This window comes from Chaetura pelagica, unplaced genomic scaffold, assembly GCF_000747805.2.
Source record: "Chaetura pelagica isolate M959 unplaced genomic scaffold, ChaPel_1.0 scaffold147, whole genome shotgun sequence".
NCBI lineage: Eukaryota > Metazoa > Chordata > Aves > Apodiformes > Apodidae > Chaetura > Chaetura pelagica.
The window spans coordinates 3374015-3389922 of NW_009954194.1; the positions used below are offsets into that span (position 1 = coordinate 3374015).

Below are 15908 nucleotides of genomic sequence, written 5' to 3' on the forward strand. Positions count from 1 at the left end.
GGGGGTGCGGGGGTGCCGGTGGTGGTTCTTTGGTTTGGTATTTTATTCCACTTCGGCCGCCGAAGTGCTGGCCATTGTTCTGGCTTCCCCAGCCGCCAAAACGCGACCGAATCGCAGACACCAACACGTAATTTTTAATTTATTTATTTATTTTTTTGCCCTGAGATGGTTCGCGCTCCCCGGGGAAAGGTCTGGTGCGTTTCGAGTGCCTGACGTTTCGCGTTTCTGTGTGTGCCAGCAGAAAATCCCTCTATCCTGGAAGAATGGTGAAACTGGGGAATAATTTCAGCGAGAAGAGCACAAAGCAGCCCCTTCTGGAGGATGGGTTTGACACCATCCCCCTGATCACACCCCTGGATGTCAATCAGCTCCAGTTCCCACCTCCTGATAAGGTACAGTGGGCTTGAGTTTCCACCCCGGAGAATCACACCCAAATCTCAGGGAAGCAACAAAAGAATGGGTTACATGTAACAAGCGGCTTAGAAATGTCAAGAAATACGTGGTGTGGGAAGGTGTGCTAGTCCCTTGGGGAAAAATACTAACAGCTAAGCAATGAAAATCCTGTGGTAGTGATTTGCATTAAAAAGCAGTAGAAATTGTTAGCAGTAGCCATATATAGATTTCTGTGCCGCTGTATGAAATTACATATAAATGCAAGCTTCTCTACTCTGTGTTGTCATAGCCCTTCCTATTGTGTATCTTTCCTTGCTGTATCTGGAAGGTATGGTGTGCTGACACTCATTTTCTCTGTCCAGAAAAAGACCCCCTAACAGGAGAATAAAGCACTGCTTTATGTCTCTGCAAGATGTACACGGGCAGACTGACCACAGAGAAAGAGCTTCAGTGCTCCTTATGTAGGAAATTAGTGCTAGTCCCAGCTGAAATAAGGAAACAAGAACAGCCCACCGAGTTTTCTCCTTGGCCACTTACTTGGTTCATAACCCTCCAGATAGGTGATTCAGATGCTCTGTGTGTGGAAGGGGGCAGTCCAGGGTGCTGGTCACAGTTTGGAATGAAAATGTGCATCCTGGATTTCTCATTACATGACTTGATTACTAATGATTAAGTTTTAAGGATTTAGGAAGTTGATGTCATGGCCTGTAAATATGTTTATGCTCACAGTAAGGAATTTGGTTAAGTGTTATTGCAGGTAAAGCATAATTAGCAGCAGGATGCTTTTTCAGATATTTTAGTATTCTGAGTACCCTATTTCAGTGGGATACTTACTTGCATGTTTCTCACATATGCATTTGGCAAAAAAAGCTTTGTGGTCTTTGAAGAATGCAACATTTAACTGGGAAAGGGTGTGATATCTTCATGCCGATTTTTATTTTTGGCATTGTGTCCTCTGTGAGCTCAGTTCTACTTGCAGGTAAACTGACAGTTGTACATTCCTCATAGCTCAAAACAGATCACATAATCTTATCCTGAGGTAAAGAATTTTAGCTTGTGAGATTTGCCTAGGCAGAGTGTTGCCTGTGGGCATTGCAAATAAATGTGTGACCTCCCATTTTAATCGCTTTCAGCATCGTTCTGTGTTGTGTGGTGACCAGTTGGCAGGCATAGATGCAGTAAGCCATAACAGCTGTTAGAGCCTGGAAGGTTTGTTTTCTACCCTTGGTTACATGGGTGTAAGTCTTGTAATTGAGAACACAATTGCACCCTAAGGCTTTAAAACGAGTTAAGTCTTACTGTGTCTGATAGACCTACCAGCTGGTGACTGGATATAACCGATTATCAATGTCCAGAAGAATTTTTTACAGCACTGCAAAGCAGAAGTCTGAACGAGGGATCTGTATAGGTTACAGGTTTAACTGGAGTGGAGCCTCTAGTGAACCCAGGAGGTTCTGTGTCAGCCTGACTGCAAATATCAGAATGGGGCAGAATTCCCCTCACCTTCATTACATTTGCCTTCAACAAAAATAAATGTACAACTAGACTAGAAGCTTAAATAAAGGAATATTTGATTGGATTTTCTACTCTTTCCACTGGCTATTTGTATATTAGTTTTCCTGTCCTTTTGTGAACGTAGAGAGGAAGAAAAAAACAACTTGTGTATATTGATCTTGCTGACTTCTGTAACTGCCTGGTTAGTCATATCAGTGTGTCTTTGTTGGTTGCTGCAGACTTGGTGGCAGTAGTAGAGCTACTGATGTGAAGAAAAGAAAGAGTATTAAGTCAAGACTGACACACAGATCAAATTCTGAAGTACAAAGACACTCATGTATAATTAATAGGAGCACATGCTTCATATATCTATGCTTATTCACTTACAAGGCTCCAGTATGGCAGTGAAGCATAACTTCTTGTACAGTAGTGACTACAGCTCTAAGGATTTGATGATTTTGACAGCTTCTAAATTAAAAGGATGAACTGATTTAAATTCATATTTAGGTATGTTAAACAAAAGAAGATATTACATAACCAAGCAGATAGAACTGTATGTTCAGTATCAGCTGAATGTGATCTGAGTTGCATGAGATTATGCAACATAAAGGGGGAGGAAGGGAAGTAAAATGTCAAAAAGCACTCAAAAAATCTTGTGCTTACTTCCATGATGCTGTTGGGCAGTTGTACAGTTAAATAGTTAATAATTATTTATCTTATTAATTGTAGCTGAATATTGGTAAAGTAGTTTCTAAACCTAGGTCCTGCAGATATATGTGTAAAGCTGAACAAGTTTCTAATAAGATTTGTGGTACTGAGTCTGGGTACAGTTACACATCTAGATACCATTTCAGGGAATTAAGGAGAGGGAAACCTAAAGCTTTAATTTCAGTCCCTGACTATCTGTATCATACAATGGTTTGGAAGGGACTGTAAAGATCATCTAGTTCCAACCTTCCTGCATGGGCAGGGACCCCACCCACTAGACCAGGTTGCTCAAAGCCCCATTTAATCTGGCCTTGAAAATGTCACAATCTTAATTTCCGAATAATGTAGTTGCTATTACCACTGGCTGCTCTAAGGATAGAATCTGGTTCTAAAAATCTGGAAGAGTCTAGATATTTTTTCTTTGGACCAACAGAGAAAATTGAACAAATAGTGCTGTCAGTACAATAAACTGCAGTCTGTCTTGAGAGTGGTACTTTGAAAAAGAGCCTAAAATTGTGGAAAACACAAACGAGGCAAATAGGTTAGGTATGTGAAAATTTTGTACAATTAGAATGCTTAGGGGAGCACCAGATAGGACTGAAGTTACGGGTATTTCAGGAATAGAAGTAAGGTGCTAATTTGTGTAGCTTGGGGCAATGGCTCATAGCAAGGAATAAACTGAAGAGCCTTGGGCGTTTCAAGAAATCTCATTAACACAAAGGTTTGTGTGCATCTTGCTGCTTGCAGCTGGTAATTCAAAAGTTTTATGTTAAAAATAAGTGTCCAGAGTCTAGCACCTCGTAAATAGCAATTAGATGGGTCATTTAACTTCTTTTAAACTCAAAATCCTGCCATCAAAGAACACTTCAATGATAGTCTCATCCTATTGGTCTCCAGTTTTAAATTCCATTAGTGGGATCTCCTGAAGTGAAGTGAGGTGGCTATTTTCAAACTATACAAGGAGGAAAGTGGGGAAGGGCTTTGTGATTGAACTGTGTAGATGCTTGCCTAGTACAGCAGCATAGTACCACCACAGCTGAAAAAAATAGAGGTCTGTGAAACCATTCCATTCCAAGTCTTCCTGTAGGTCCACCAAAACTGCTTTGAGAGATAATTTTGTTGATGATTGCTATAAAAGGAAAAATAACTAAAAGCTTGTGGCTTTAAAAGAAGAATTATACAAAGTGGGGGGTGGAAATTGTGCTAAATGTGCTTGTAAGCACATAAAGAAGAGTTAATGTATAAATGAGATTGCTGTGGCAAGTTTCAGCTGACAGTTTTTTTATTTTTTATTTTTGTTTAAAGGTTGTGGTCAAAACGAAAACAGAGTATGAACCTGATCGCAAGAAGGGAAAGTTCCGTACTCCTAAAATAGCTGAATTCACAATCAGCATCACTGAAGGGGTTTCAGAAAGATTTAAGGTAAGCAGTGCTATCTGAAGAGGGTAATGAGTTATTTGTGCCCATGGAAGTGCTTAAAATCCATTGCCAATAGTTGTTGATACTGGCTGTAACTAAAAGAATGGCTGTTGTGGCTGTGGATGAAGATGAGAAAAGTAAAGTAGTTTGGTATTTAGCAATTGGAAGCAAAAGCAAATCTGGCAGCATGAATGCTTGTAGTCCTTCTCTGGCAGATGAATTCAGAAGGCCTTTCTGTCAGTGTGCGGGTTTCAAAACATAGCTGGCCCAGATCTGTGTGGGCTGCATGCAGGTATCTGTCCTGGCATGGATAAAGCTCCTGTTACTGTTGAAGGACAAGAACCTCAAGAGTATTTGTTTTCTCTTTGGTTTACTATTTTTCACTGTGGCCAAACCATTCTCTTAAAAGCACTGTCATAGTCTATTATGTATTTTTTTTATAGTTTAATGTATGACTTGGCAGCTCAGGGATGTATACCAGAGCTCTTTGCTATCAGTTTTCCTGGTCCGATTGTATCTTACAGCTTGGCAACAACTGTAACTGGCAGATGGCAGTTCAGCAAGAATCTGACTCAGATTTACTCTTTAGTGCCCACATCCCTATTACTCCCTTTAGTAGTCCCAGAGAAGAGTTGAGAGCTAGTGGTGCAAGGACTGCATTACTTTTCCCCCTTGTCACTGGAGGATGGTAGGTTTTCTTGCTCCGTTAAGTAAAGCAAAGCAGGAAAGTTGGTACTTAAGCTTATGCTTTCCTACCTGTTCTCTTAGCAAATGAAGACTACAGCTTTTCAGTGCTGTTAAGTTGGCATCTTGCCAAAGGATGCCCAAGTGCTTTTAAACAGTGGGCAACCACACTGCTCAGTGCACAAGTGTGTTTGGAAAGCCTCATGTTTAGTATGAGGGAAAAATAAAGGGTTTCAGTAAAACTGGGGTTCTCTTAATGTTGCACACTTCTAACCTCTGTTTGCATGATAGGAGCTTTAAGGTACACCCAAAGCTTCTAGTTCTGGAATTTGAAGAATAAAACACAGAAGCTGTGTCTGTCCAGTGGTTCTAAAAGCTGCTCAGGCCCAAGTCCACCTTCAGAAGGATATATATCTCTGTGGAACTGGGTCATGCTAAACAAATGAAGTGAAGGCTCAAGGGGGGCTTAGATGCTTTAGGCTGCATTTACAAAGGAACTCTGCAGGGTGTGTCCAGGACAGATGTTTTAAGTGCAGGTCACCTGGTGGAGTCTTCAGACACACAGCGAAGCAGGTAGGTTCCCAGGAAGCTGTTTGGGGAACCATCCCAGATAGCTAGGAGATATTATGGGGTCTGACAGGGATTTACTAAGGAGTTAAGAAAACTAGTTCCAGTTTTTCAGTTCCCTGATTTGGAGTAAGGACATCCTATCCCTCAGGGAAAATGCTACATTCTGACTAACATTCTTTCTCCTCCTGGCACCTTAATACCAGTCCTTGAGAGTAATCCCCTTCCTCTCAGGTGAGGGTTGTGCACACTGTTTTCTGGGGTAAGATGCAGATAGCTCAGAACAAGGAGGCCTTAAGTCTGGCTGACTCTTGTCTGTGTCATGGTCACATTAAGGTGATCTGAATACACTACATTGTAGAAGAGAAAGGGGACAAAGTGTTTAGTTTTGAGTACCCTGCTAGGATTTTGGTTGCAAGCAACTGAGCAGAACCTATAGCTGAGGGAGGAGTTTTGGACTTCTCCACTAGCTGTAGGGATTAAGGGATTTCATCACTTGAACATTAAATTGCAGATAAGGAAGGGTTTTTAATATCTTAGTTGCATCTAAACATTTTGCATATCTCTCTGTAGATCTGGGTTCTTTCTCTCTCCTTTGCGAGAGCTGAACAAGTGAGACCTTGCTGAACAAGAAATTAATAGCTCCTTGTGCTGTTAGGTAGTATTTTCTAATTTGCATATCTGAACAGTTAGAAGCCAGAGCGTTTTTGCATTACATTTTTATATACCTTTGGATGGCATACTTAAATAAAATGTCTTTTAGATATTACTTTATGAGGATCACTCTGGGATTAATCTCATACTACAGGGTTGCTAGGTTTTGCTGCTAGGTAACTACTGCAGCAGAGAGAGAATTCACTAAGATTTGGTATCTCTTGGGAAAGAAAGGGTGATTCACACTGTGGCTGTGAGTCTAGGTTTCTAAAGAAGAGTGTGGGGGTAGATCAATTAGGAAAATTGTGGTTCAGTTAATTGAAAACAATAGTTTCATGCGGAACATTCAGGTCCTAAAAATGATCCTTTTAGAATTGAATTATGCTGCTTGCAACATTTTAAAGAGAACTGACTGGTTCTCCAGTAGGGATGATTGTCTCATTCACCACTCCCAGTAGTAAATATTACATGAATGATTGATGAAATTTCATAAATATGTAGATGAAAAGTACCAATTGTGTGAGGTTTTCTCCTGGGTCCTTATTAATTGTGAACCATCACGTTAACTGCTGCTGTTGATTCTGAGGGAGCAAAAGGATATTTGTTGGAAAATTAAATATTTGCTATAATTATGAAATGCATTATTTAACTGGTAGGATATTTACTTTGGCTTGTGTTGAAGAAAAAAAGCTTCAGAAGCTGTTTTAATGACTGGAATATTGTACATCACTGGTGCATAAGCTTGCCACAAGACATGGCTCAAATGTTGTGCTAAAAATAAGTCACTTGTATTTACAAATAATTCACATGTGTATTCTAAGATGTACTCCTTAAATAAGGACAAAGCAGATTGCATTTTTAAGATTCAGCCGTGCAGATCATCTAAAGCTGTTCTTGAGAAATTATACATTATAACAAATGAAGCAACTCCAGCATGTGCATGTCATGTAGATAATTTGGTATTTTAGCAGCTGGGTGAATAAGAATTTTAAAATGTATTTTCTGCATTCAATCCACATTACCACAGTTATTACAACAGAGCTGAGAATGTTTACAAAGAAGAAGGCAAGTATAATTTTGCTGTATGAATCCATATTCTGAATTCAAATCAGAATCTGAAGAATGTGAAGACTTCCTGATTCTGAGAACCCTGCTGTTTTAATTTGTTTCTATGGCACTAACCACACCAAGGAAGATGTGATTTATTTTTTTTTTCACTGAAGTTGATTTTTGATTGAGAAATAGAAATCTTGATTTTGTTTTTTGAACAGTGTAGGCTAATGTGGGAAGTTGATCCTTCACATCTGGAAAGCATCTTTTAATAAGGCAGATTTTTCTCTCCTTTAAACTGTTTGCTGTACAGAATAGCACAAGGCTGGAAATGTAATTTCAAAGTAGTCTTATAAATCAGGACATAGGAGGAAGCTGTTGTAGGAGAAAATTGATGGTATCAGTTATCTGAGGCAAAACCTTTGCCTCCTCCTTTGACAGAGCGGCATTTTTACAAACTCCAGTTGGATTTGGTAGTGGGATGTCTGTTCTGCCACCTGTTAAATTGGGCTACAGTTGACAACTGTACACAAACCCATCGATTTCAAAAATTTTCTGGTGTTTCAAAGCATTAGATTTTTTTTTTTCCTGTCTTTGGGTAAACCTAAATAAAGAACATGGAGGAGTATTTTGACAGCAAACACTTATGTTTCCCTATAAATTTCAAGCCCTTAAGCCCAAGCTGTGGTATACCTTAAACCATTTGATTCCATTCAAAGGCAGTTCAGTTCTTCAGATGTTATTCTTGACATCTGTACATAAATCTAACTACAGAGACAAAGCCTCAAGATTCTTTCTGTGGTAAGACCATGTGGTGCAAGCCATGTACAATCAAGTAGCAAGCAGTTGTTGAAATGTTTACATGAGGTTATGAAAGAGGAATTTAGACTTCCTTTCAGAATCAGCTCTCTCAGCTTTATCTGCTCATTTTAAGACTGAAAAAACTGTACGCAAGGTGTATTTAAATATTCCATTTTTTATCTGTCTTAAAGAGGCATCCTTTAAAACAAATCTCTGTCTCAAGACTTTTACCTCTTCTTAGTAACACCCATGACTACTATTGCTGCAAAGATAACCAGAGATAAGGAAAATATTTTGGTTTCTGTGTGGTTATTCTGTGTGTTGGGTAGGTCTTTGCTCCCACCTAAAGAGTCTGTTAGGTGCATGGGCTGATTCCCATACAGGATATCTCTTCCTTAAATCTATTCTGGCTGTCACTTAGTGCTGGAAGGGTGACAGGTACTTATGGCCATGAGTAGTTCTGTTTTCTTCAGTAGAACTACTCACAGGATTAAAGTTGCTCACAAGTATAAGCATTTGGCAGGCTTTGAGTTTTTCCACTATTACTTCAAGCAAGAAAAATAAAGGAGATTGTAACTGTCATTGTAAAACAATTGATGTAAGTAAAAGCACTGCATGGCTGTCATTTTACTATGGGTTTGGTTTTTTACTGTTTGATAATTCTCTGATACAACATTGACAGTCCTGCTAAATTTTTGGCTAAAAGGAATATTTTTACAGTCAGAGCTGGAAGATTCAAATAAAGTGAATGCCTAACAGCAGATCCCCTGCTCCAAGTCAGGTGTCCTCTCCCATCGTACCCATTTAAAATCCTTTTCTTGGAGTAGAACCAGAGACACTGGTGAGACAGATGTTTTGGCTCTATCTAGATGTAAAACCTACATAGCCTTTCCTCTTCTGTAGTAACTTTCTCTAGCCTTACTCCTGGCCTCAGTAGTACCTTCTTGATTTTTTTATGGGAAGGTAACAAGATTCTTATCTCAGGGCCATGGGGTTTTTTTAACTGCTTCCTTGGGTCTCTGTAGTTAAGAAACTAATACATGGTGCTGTGTGATGGAAGATGATGGGAACACTGTTGTGAACAGCAGTGTTAAGCTACACGGCTAGACTCTGAAGGACACTGCCTCGTTAACATGTTTTTGTCTAGCAGTGTCTCCCTCAGGTTTCATTAATCTTACCTTGCAGGCTGGTTGTGTTGTTTTGCACTGTTGCTGTTAATAAGCTGTGGGTCTGTAGCTTTTCAGTTACTGTCATTCTTGAATCTATCTGCCTTTTTTACTGCTACTCCCAGTCATTTCCAGGTAAGTGTCCAGGCCAGTTTTCTCTGCCTCTTTGTCATCTCTGTTTGAGGACAGTCTTTTGATTTCTCCTGTTTTGTATACAGTCTGCCCCCAAGACTATCATTGTCTCTGAGCACAAAGGCTTGATGAATGTCCTGGTGAAGAAATCAAGTTTAATAGATAGATACCAGTCATATAGCTAAATGTGATTTATGATGTCAGGAATACTTTTCCAAAGTGAGGAACCTGGTTGTCTTTTGAGTCACTGGTCATCTTGTGTATGTATGTATATTCCCATATCAAGTATGGGAAATTGTACCAAGTTGTTCTGTATAATTTGGATTGCTCTGTGAATGAACACAAGCCAAGTGTTGCATGTAGAGATGTGAAAGTCGCTTTTTTTTCTTTCATGTTGCTATTTACTTCAAGTTGAACATTCTTAATCCTTAAGTGCATTGTTTCAGTTGCATTTTTCATGTAAACTTCTAGGAAGAGGCCCAAGTAATAACAAGCAAGAATATAATTTTGGAAAAGTAGGAATGTTAAGGAAAGCAGAGAGGTTATTTCAGTGTTCTCTAATGTGCTGGTAGAGAGCATTGTGCAGCTGGAGATGCAGGATCTTAGTAGAGAGAGGTGAAATGGAGGTCATGGCCATTTGCAGGGAAGTCAATGTTATATGTTTTATGAATTTTATATTCTGGGATGTAGCCAAATGCAATCTGTTGTAATTATAGCCTGCCTGCCTAAAATTCTCTTGTAGTTTAAATTGGATAGCAATAATCTTAATTTCCTGTCCTAAATGGTTGTACAGATTTGCTGTATTTCATCCCAGAGGGCTTTGCATTTCACTGGTGAGCAAAGCATAAATTGGTTGTAAATCACTTCAGATTAAAGGTGCTCTGTAAATGTATGTCTTCAGTTTTCTTGTTCAGTGCTAGCTCCAGGTCTGTGCCTAGCACTGTATAGACAAATCAGAAATGAAAGTTATGTTCCCAAAGAGCTGCAGTTGAAACAGATAACCCATAGATGCAGAGCAGAGATGTGACCAGATGCCATAATTGAGCAGTGAAAATTACTGCATGTCTTGTTAGTTTCACTTTAGTTCCACTTCTTGTAGTAACAGAATGCTTCTAGTTGGGCTTGTATGCTGAAAGAGGAGGATACATGACAAGAAAGGTGGAAGTGCAGGCAGAGGGAAAACAGATGGCACCCAAGCTTTAGTGGAACAGTGGGAGAAGGCAAAATGGAAGGAGAGAGAGCTCTGAGGAGCAAAGGGGCAGACTTGTGCATGCCTTGAAACAGGGCTTGTAATTTGTTGAGGAAAGGAGAGAAGCCTGGAGAGGGTCTTAAGAGAAGCAGGCATAGTTGGTGCAATTGGTCAAATGTGCCATAATGTTTTGGCTTGATTAAAAAGGAAGCACAATAAATGTTAGCAAAGTGTGGAAGGAGGAGACTGAGTAGCCAGGCAGAGAAAATACAGCTTGCAGTGTTTTGCAGCTGTAGCAAAGTTGGGAAGACAAAGTTGGACTGATTGGGAAGATTTAGCAGACTTTGATGGTAAGGCCTTATCAGGAGCTGTTTACATATTAGTGTAGTTGTCAGATCTGGTGAGTTTCCTTTGTTCAGCTAAATGCTTACAGAGACTGAAGACTTTTTTTTTTTTTTTTTTTTGCTGTGGGTATACTTAGTTCATTCATTTAGTCATCTCTCATTTTGATTACTGTAATGGCTTTTGGGTAGATGTTGTCCTTCTGCTCTTCACTTACAATCTATTGAAAAACCTGCCATGTACATAATGTCTTGTCATATTTTCTGTTCACTTAGTTTTCCTGCCAGATCTCCTTAAAACCTTCAAAGGAACTCTCTCAGGTTGAAAATAAAACCATACTATGGGCTCCTAGTTGAAAGAAGTGGTTGGTTGTGCTATCTTGTAGTTATTTAATGAAAAGTGTTTTAAAAGCCCATCACTAGTTTGGTGTGACAGGCACCTTGTAGTTTTGCAGGATGTACATGGCAGTGAATGATGATAGTAACTCAAAAGACTTCTGCTCCCATTGTGCAGGGTCCTGCTCTCAGCCAGCTGGTTGCCACAAGGAGAAGAAACTCAAGGTTTCCTTCTAGAAGAGACGGAGTGCTGCTTGCTTATACACTGCATCCTCTCCTACCTTGAAGAGAGGAAGAGGTCAAGTTGCTGCTAGTAGCAGAAACTTCCTTGATAGGAAGAAGAGAGTAACTTCCCTTCAGTTTATAGTGAGCGTGCAAAGCTGCTGTGGAAGAGAACAATAAAATCACAGCTTTGGTAGTGCTTGTGATCTTCAGAGCAGGTTGTTGCCTTCCCTTTTTCTGTGCTCTTATTTCTGAAAGATGTCAGGAGAGGGCTCAGAAGGTAAGGCAGGGAGGTAGGGTTGTCCTGTGTTGCTGGAAGGGGAGAGAAGCTGACTGAGGTTCAGAAGTGAATGGGATCTGGCAGTTGTGGACCATTGGTGGTGGGTTATCATGAGAATGAAGGAAGAAGATGATTTTCAGCTTATAAGGGAGAAGTGGATTGCATTAACAAGTGATTGGGATCACCTTGGAATCCAGCGATGGATTTCCTTCCATCTGTTTTGTTTGCATATGTGACTGTCCTTCACTTAAACAGCAGTTACTCATATCCTCAAGGATGGTAAGAAAAGAGAGTATCTCTTCCAATAGAAAGGATACAAGCTTACTTGATTATTTGCAGATGGAGTGTGATTGCAAATTATTGGAGATAATGAGAGTAAAAATTTACAGCTTAATACCAAAATTAAGAACATCAGTAAATAAAGTAAGTGAGAGAAAGATTCGGGGAGAATTATGAACCAGGAGCTTTAGAGCTCTTTCCAGTGGCTTAATGTGTGGCAATGGAAGAACTATGCTGGATGTGACTTGTATGAGCAGGGAGAATTTGCAGCTCCATGTGGATCACTGAAACAGGTAAAAGCTCCATGTCTCAGCAAATGCACCCTGAGGCTGTGGCTCTGCAACTTGCCAGGCTCCAGCAATCCTCACAACACTGGGCTTTTTGACCTCTTTCAAAAAAACATAATCACTTCTGAAAACAGTTGCAGAGCTTTGGGGAGAGTGATTCTGCAGTGACTGTGGAAATATAAACATGTTTCTATTGTCTAGTATTTGGTCTCAACAACAAAATAGCTTGTTAACTGTACAGTATGTTCCTGAGGCCTCATCTCTATATTGGAATGGTTATGTCTGTGAAATAATGTTGTAATTCTACTGTTTCTTGCTAGTAAGATGGCCAGGGACTATGTTTTGAGAGCTTTGAGATTTGAGAATATTTTTCAAACCACTTTAAACTGTGCCTGTCTGTGGAGGAGAGAAATGTGAGCTGAATTGATCCATACCACAGCATTTGTTCTGCTTGGTGTCCGTGTTCCATGTCTCAGGCTTCCTAGAGAGGGCAGCCTTTCTAGTAGGGCATGGGAAGCCTCAGCAATAATCCCAGCTGGAGTTTATCTTTTTTTGTCCCCGCTTTCTAGTCTCCCTGTTTAAGGGAAAAAGCAGTGACTGTCAGAGCAAAAGGAATGGGGTAATGTGCACTTAACTCAGTGGGAAGTGAATGACCCAAAACCAGTAACTTGAACTGGGCCATGTGTGTATTGTAGGGCTGCTGGGCTGGGTGAGGAGTGCTCCCTCCTTTCTGTTTCCTCATCTTCTCAGCTGCCCAGCAGCAGCTGGAGCCCAACAGGGAAAGGCTTTGGTCCTGTGGCCCCACAGACAGGGCTGCAGACCTCCTTTGTGGCCCTGTCATGGTTGGGTCCCTTTGGCCTGGTGGGGCAGGTGGACCGTGCAGGCCTGGGCGTCTGCTAAATTACTGTCTGATCTGCAGTTCTCCCTGCCTCTCCTCTGATCCTCCTTTTTTTGCTTGTTTTCTGTCTATCAGAAATCCTTATAAAATCCTTGGCTTCAGCACCACCCCAGCCTCATTTCAGCCAGGAAATTTAGCATGTGCTGTTGTCTGCCCATGGTGATGTTCACTTCCCCAGCATGAGAAGTCCCTAAAAGTTCATCTCAGTCCTTCAATGTACTTCAGGCCCACTGCCACATACAGTTTGCATTTTTGCAAATCTTGTTAGTTCTGGGATTTATCATAAAGGGAGTGAGTGGTGGTGTTTGTGTTTTGTTTTTTTTTTACCAAGAGGCAAAGCTATTTTTTTGGTTGCTTTCTCAAAGACCGTATTATTCTTGTTTGCAAAATTGACCCTGATGTTCCTAAACTCTCTTTCTAGAAGGTGTATATAGCTGGTTTGCTTTATTTCCTTGGAGATTTAGATAATATTATACTTCGTTTTAATTAATTAATAACGTAATGTTGTTTGTTTCTGTTTATTACTGTTTCTTGCACTGTAGGACATGCTGGCTTCTTTCTAACTTGCCAAAAAAAAAACCAAAACCGAAAGCTCAACCACTCCTGTTCTGCCATCTCCTTGAGCTACTCATTTATCAGCAGAAGCTTTAGAATAGCAAAATCAATCTGGGACAGTCTCCTAGGCAACAAGTGCTATTCACTCAGCTCACACCTTCCACCAAAATGAGTGTGAATTAGGGAGCTTTGCAGCATAACTGCTGGGCCAAAATCTTGTGCTTTCACTTGTCAATGGGTGAGGAAGTTCTAGAGATAGTTCTGTCTCCCATCTCACCTAGAAGGCTCCTGATCTCCAACTGCTTGGGGTTTATTCCTGGGAAACATTAACTTGATACTGACACTGATTTCAGTTTCAACTTAAGGCATCTTGGGTTTTCCTCCAGCACAGATGCAGGACCAGAGAGGTATGTAAGGACAAGGTGGAAAGTCAGTGCCATGAAATGCAGTCTGTAATGGCTTCTCTGTGGAAAGAGTTGTAAAGGATCTCCTCAAGGCTACCCCTGTGTTGAACATGGTGTGTTCCCTTGTGGATCTGGCAGTGTACTACACCTGTACAGTCTGTGATGAAGAAGTACTGTTTCAACCTATAAACTATGGAGAATTGAGCAACCAAGCATGCAGACCTACTGGTGTAACTATCCATACATTCATAGCAGGTGCAACGAACTCTTCTTAGGGCAGACATTTTCTCCTTGCCCTGCTAAAGTCACCTTTGTATTATCTGGATGACACCTGTGCTAACTTATTGTCACCTGACTCCATTCTTGGACAGGCACAGGGAAAACAAACATGCTTATGAGCTGACATAAACTAGACTTATACTTGCATCATCCAAAGACTGAAAAAGCAGCAGAGCAAGCAGCCTCAGTTTGTCCTGGCCTCATGTGTGCACTGAACAGAAACACAGCCAAAAAAGCCTTGCAGTACAGAGGCCATGGGCCACTGACCAGGTCATCTGCTTTCTTCTCTGAGAAGGGGGAGGAAGAAGCACTTATGTGCTACTTCCCTGTTCTCTCCTAATAATTAACAAGCTATTTTTATCCTTTGCTTGATTTTACTGTAAAGTGCATTAATCACTGGCTTCTGCTGCCTGCAGTAACAAACAGCAGTATCATCAGCAGGGCGTTACTAACATGAGCATCTTTTCTTTCTCTTTACAGGTAACCGTGCTGGTCCTTTTTGCCCTTGCATTCTTAACCTGTGTTGTATTTCTGGTAGTCTACAAGGTTTACAAGTATGATCATACCTGTCCAGAAGGATTTGTTTTCAAGGTAAATTGCATACACATCCTAGAAAAATAGGACTGTATGTAATATCCTCTGTGCTGTTTTCTGTGTAACCTCAATTAAGTCATTCAGTATTGCATAGAAATTTGTGTTTGTTTCCACAGAGTAGTGTGCTTCCTGCTGTGTTTCTTCCTGCCTGATTCATTATTGAGGTGGTACTATTGCACAGTCTTCATGATGTTTTAATTTTACTAGTGCTTTGAGCATTGAAAATACAGCAAAGTCCCAGCACCAGTGTCCTTCAAACCTTCTTCATCTGCAGTTGTCTGGACAAAGCCCTCATTTATTGGGTCATGTGGTATAATGTTGCGTGTTTCTCCAAATTCATGTGTCTCAGGAAAGAAGAGGGTGATAAAACCTGCAGAAAAAAAAATACTGGAATATGTGTCAAAGAAAAAGCAGAGTGATGTCCTCATTAAAAGCTGCAGAATTGGCTTAGGGTTATTTTTGTAGAAAGAACTTGTTCTAGAACAGCGACCTGCAAGCCCCACTGCCACAGGCCAAAAGTGATGCTGAAAAAGGGAAGGCACATTTTTGGAAAAAACACTGATGCCAACCAAAAGGGAGGCTGGGACTCACTGCATTCTTGTGAGATGGTAGTGCTGGCTCCTCAGCTATGACCTGGGCTGAAAGACAGAAAGGTAACATTGATTTCTGAGTTGTAAATTTAGCAGAGTAATTAGGTAAGAAAAGTAGCAGTGATGGCATTCTTCCCTCTGTTTTTTCAGAGAATACTTAGTCATGTAATGAATCAAATGGGTACCTAGTATGATCTTCAAAAGGATTTATGAAGGGCTGGCTGCCTCAGCACTCCTTGATGCTCCTGTTCAGGACTTCTGATTCTGTCACTTAAGGCACATAAATATCTTAACAAGAATCTAGTCCAAAGCTGCCCTCAGCGATGCTCTGCTGGATTGACTTAGCTCCGAGCATTCAGTTTTATGCTTGCTGCTTTCCCTGGGTTCAGGGGCAAAATTTACTGTGGCTAGAACATTTGGCTGTAACTCAGGAGATCCAGCCTTTGCTTCTGCTCTTGGTTTTTTGTCTTGTGACAAGTGTTGAATCCCTGCTGTGCTCATGTCTCATGGGACAATAGCCTGTTTTTCCCCCTAAGCTTTCTCTTGGCTTTGAGGAATTTGGAATACAGACTGAATGTTCCTGCTG

General features: G+C 40.6%; 1 protein-coding gene across 1 annotated transcript in view; it reads left to right on the forward strand.

Annotated features, from left to right (window-relative positions):
- The first annotated feature begins 230 nt into the window (after positions 1-230).
- LOC104393598 (neuron-specific protein family member 1) overlaps positions 231-15908 on the forward strand; it is a 21388-nt gene continuing 5710 nt past the window's right edge. The window contains exons 1-3 of the mRNA XM_010003109.1: positions 231-392; positions 3901-4017; positions 14619-14729. Coding sequence (XP_010001411.1) covers positions 264-392; positions 3901-4017; positions 14619-14729 — 357 coding nt within the window. The 5' untranslated portion in view covers positions 231-263. The remainder of the gene's footprint in view (positions 393-3900; positions 4018-14618; positions 14730-15908) is intronic.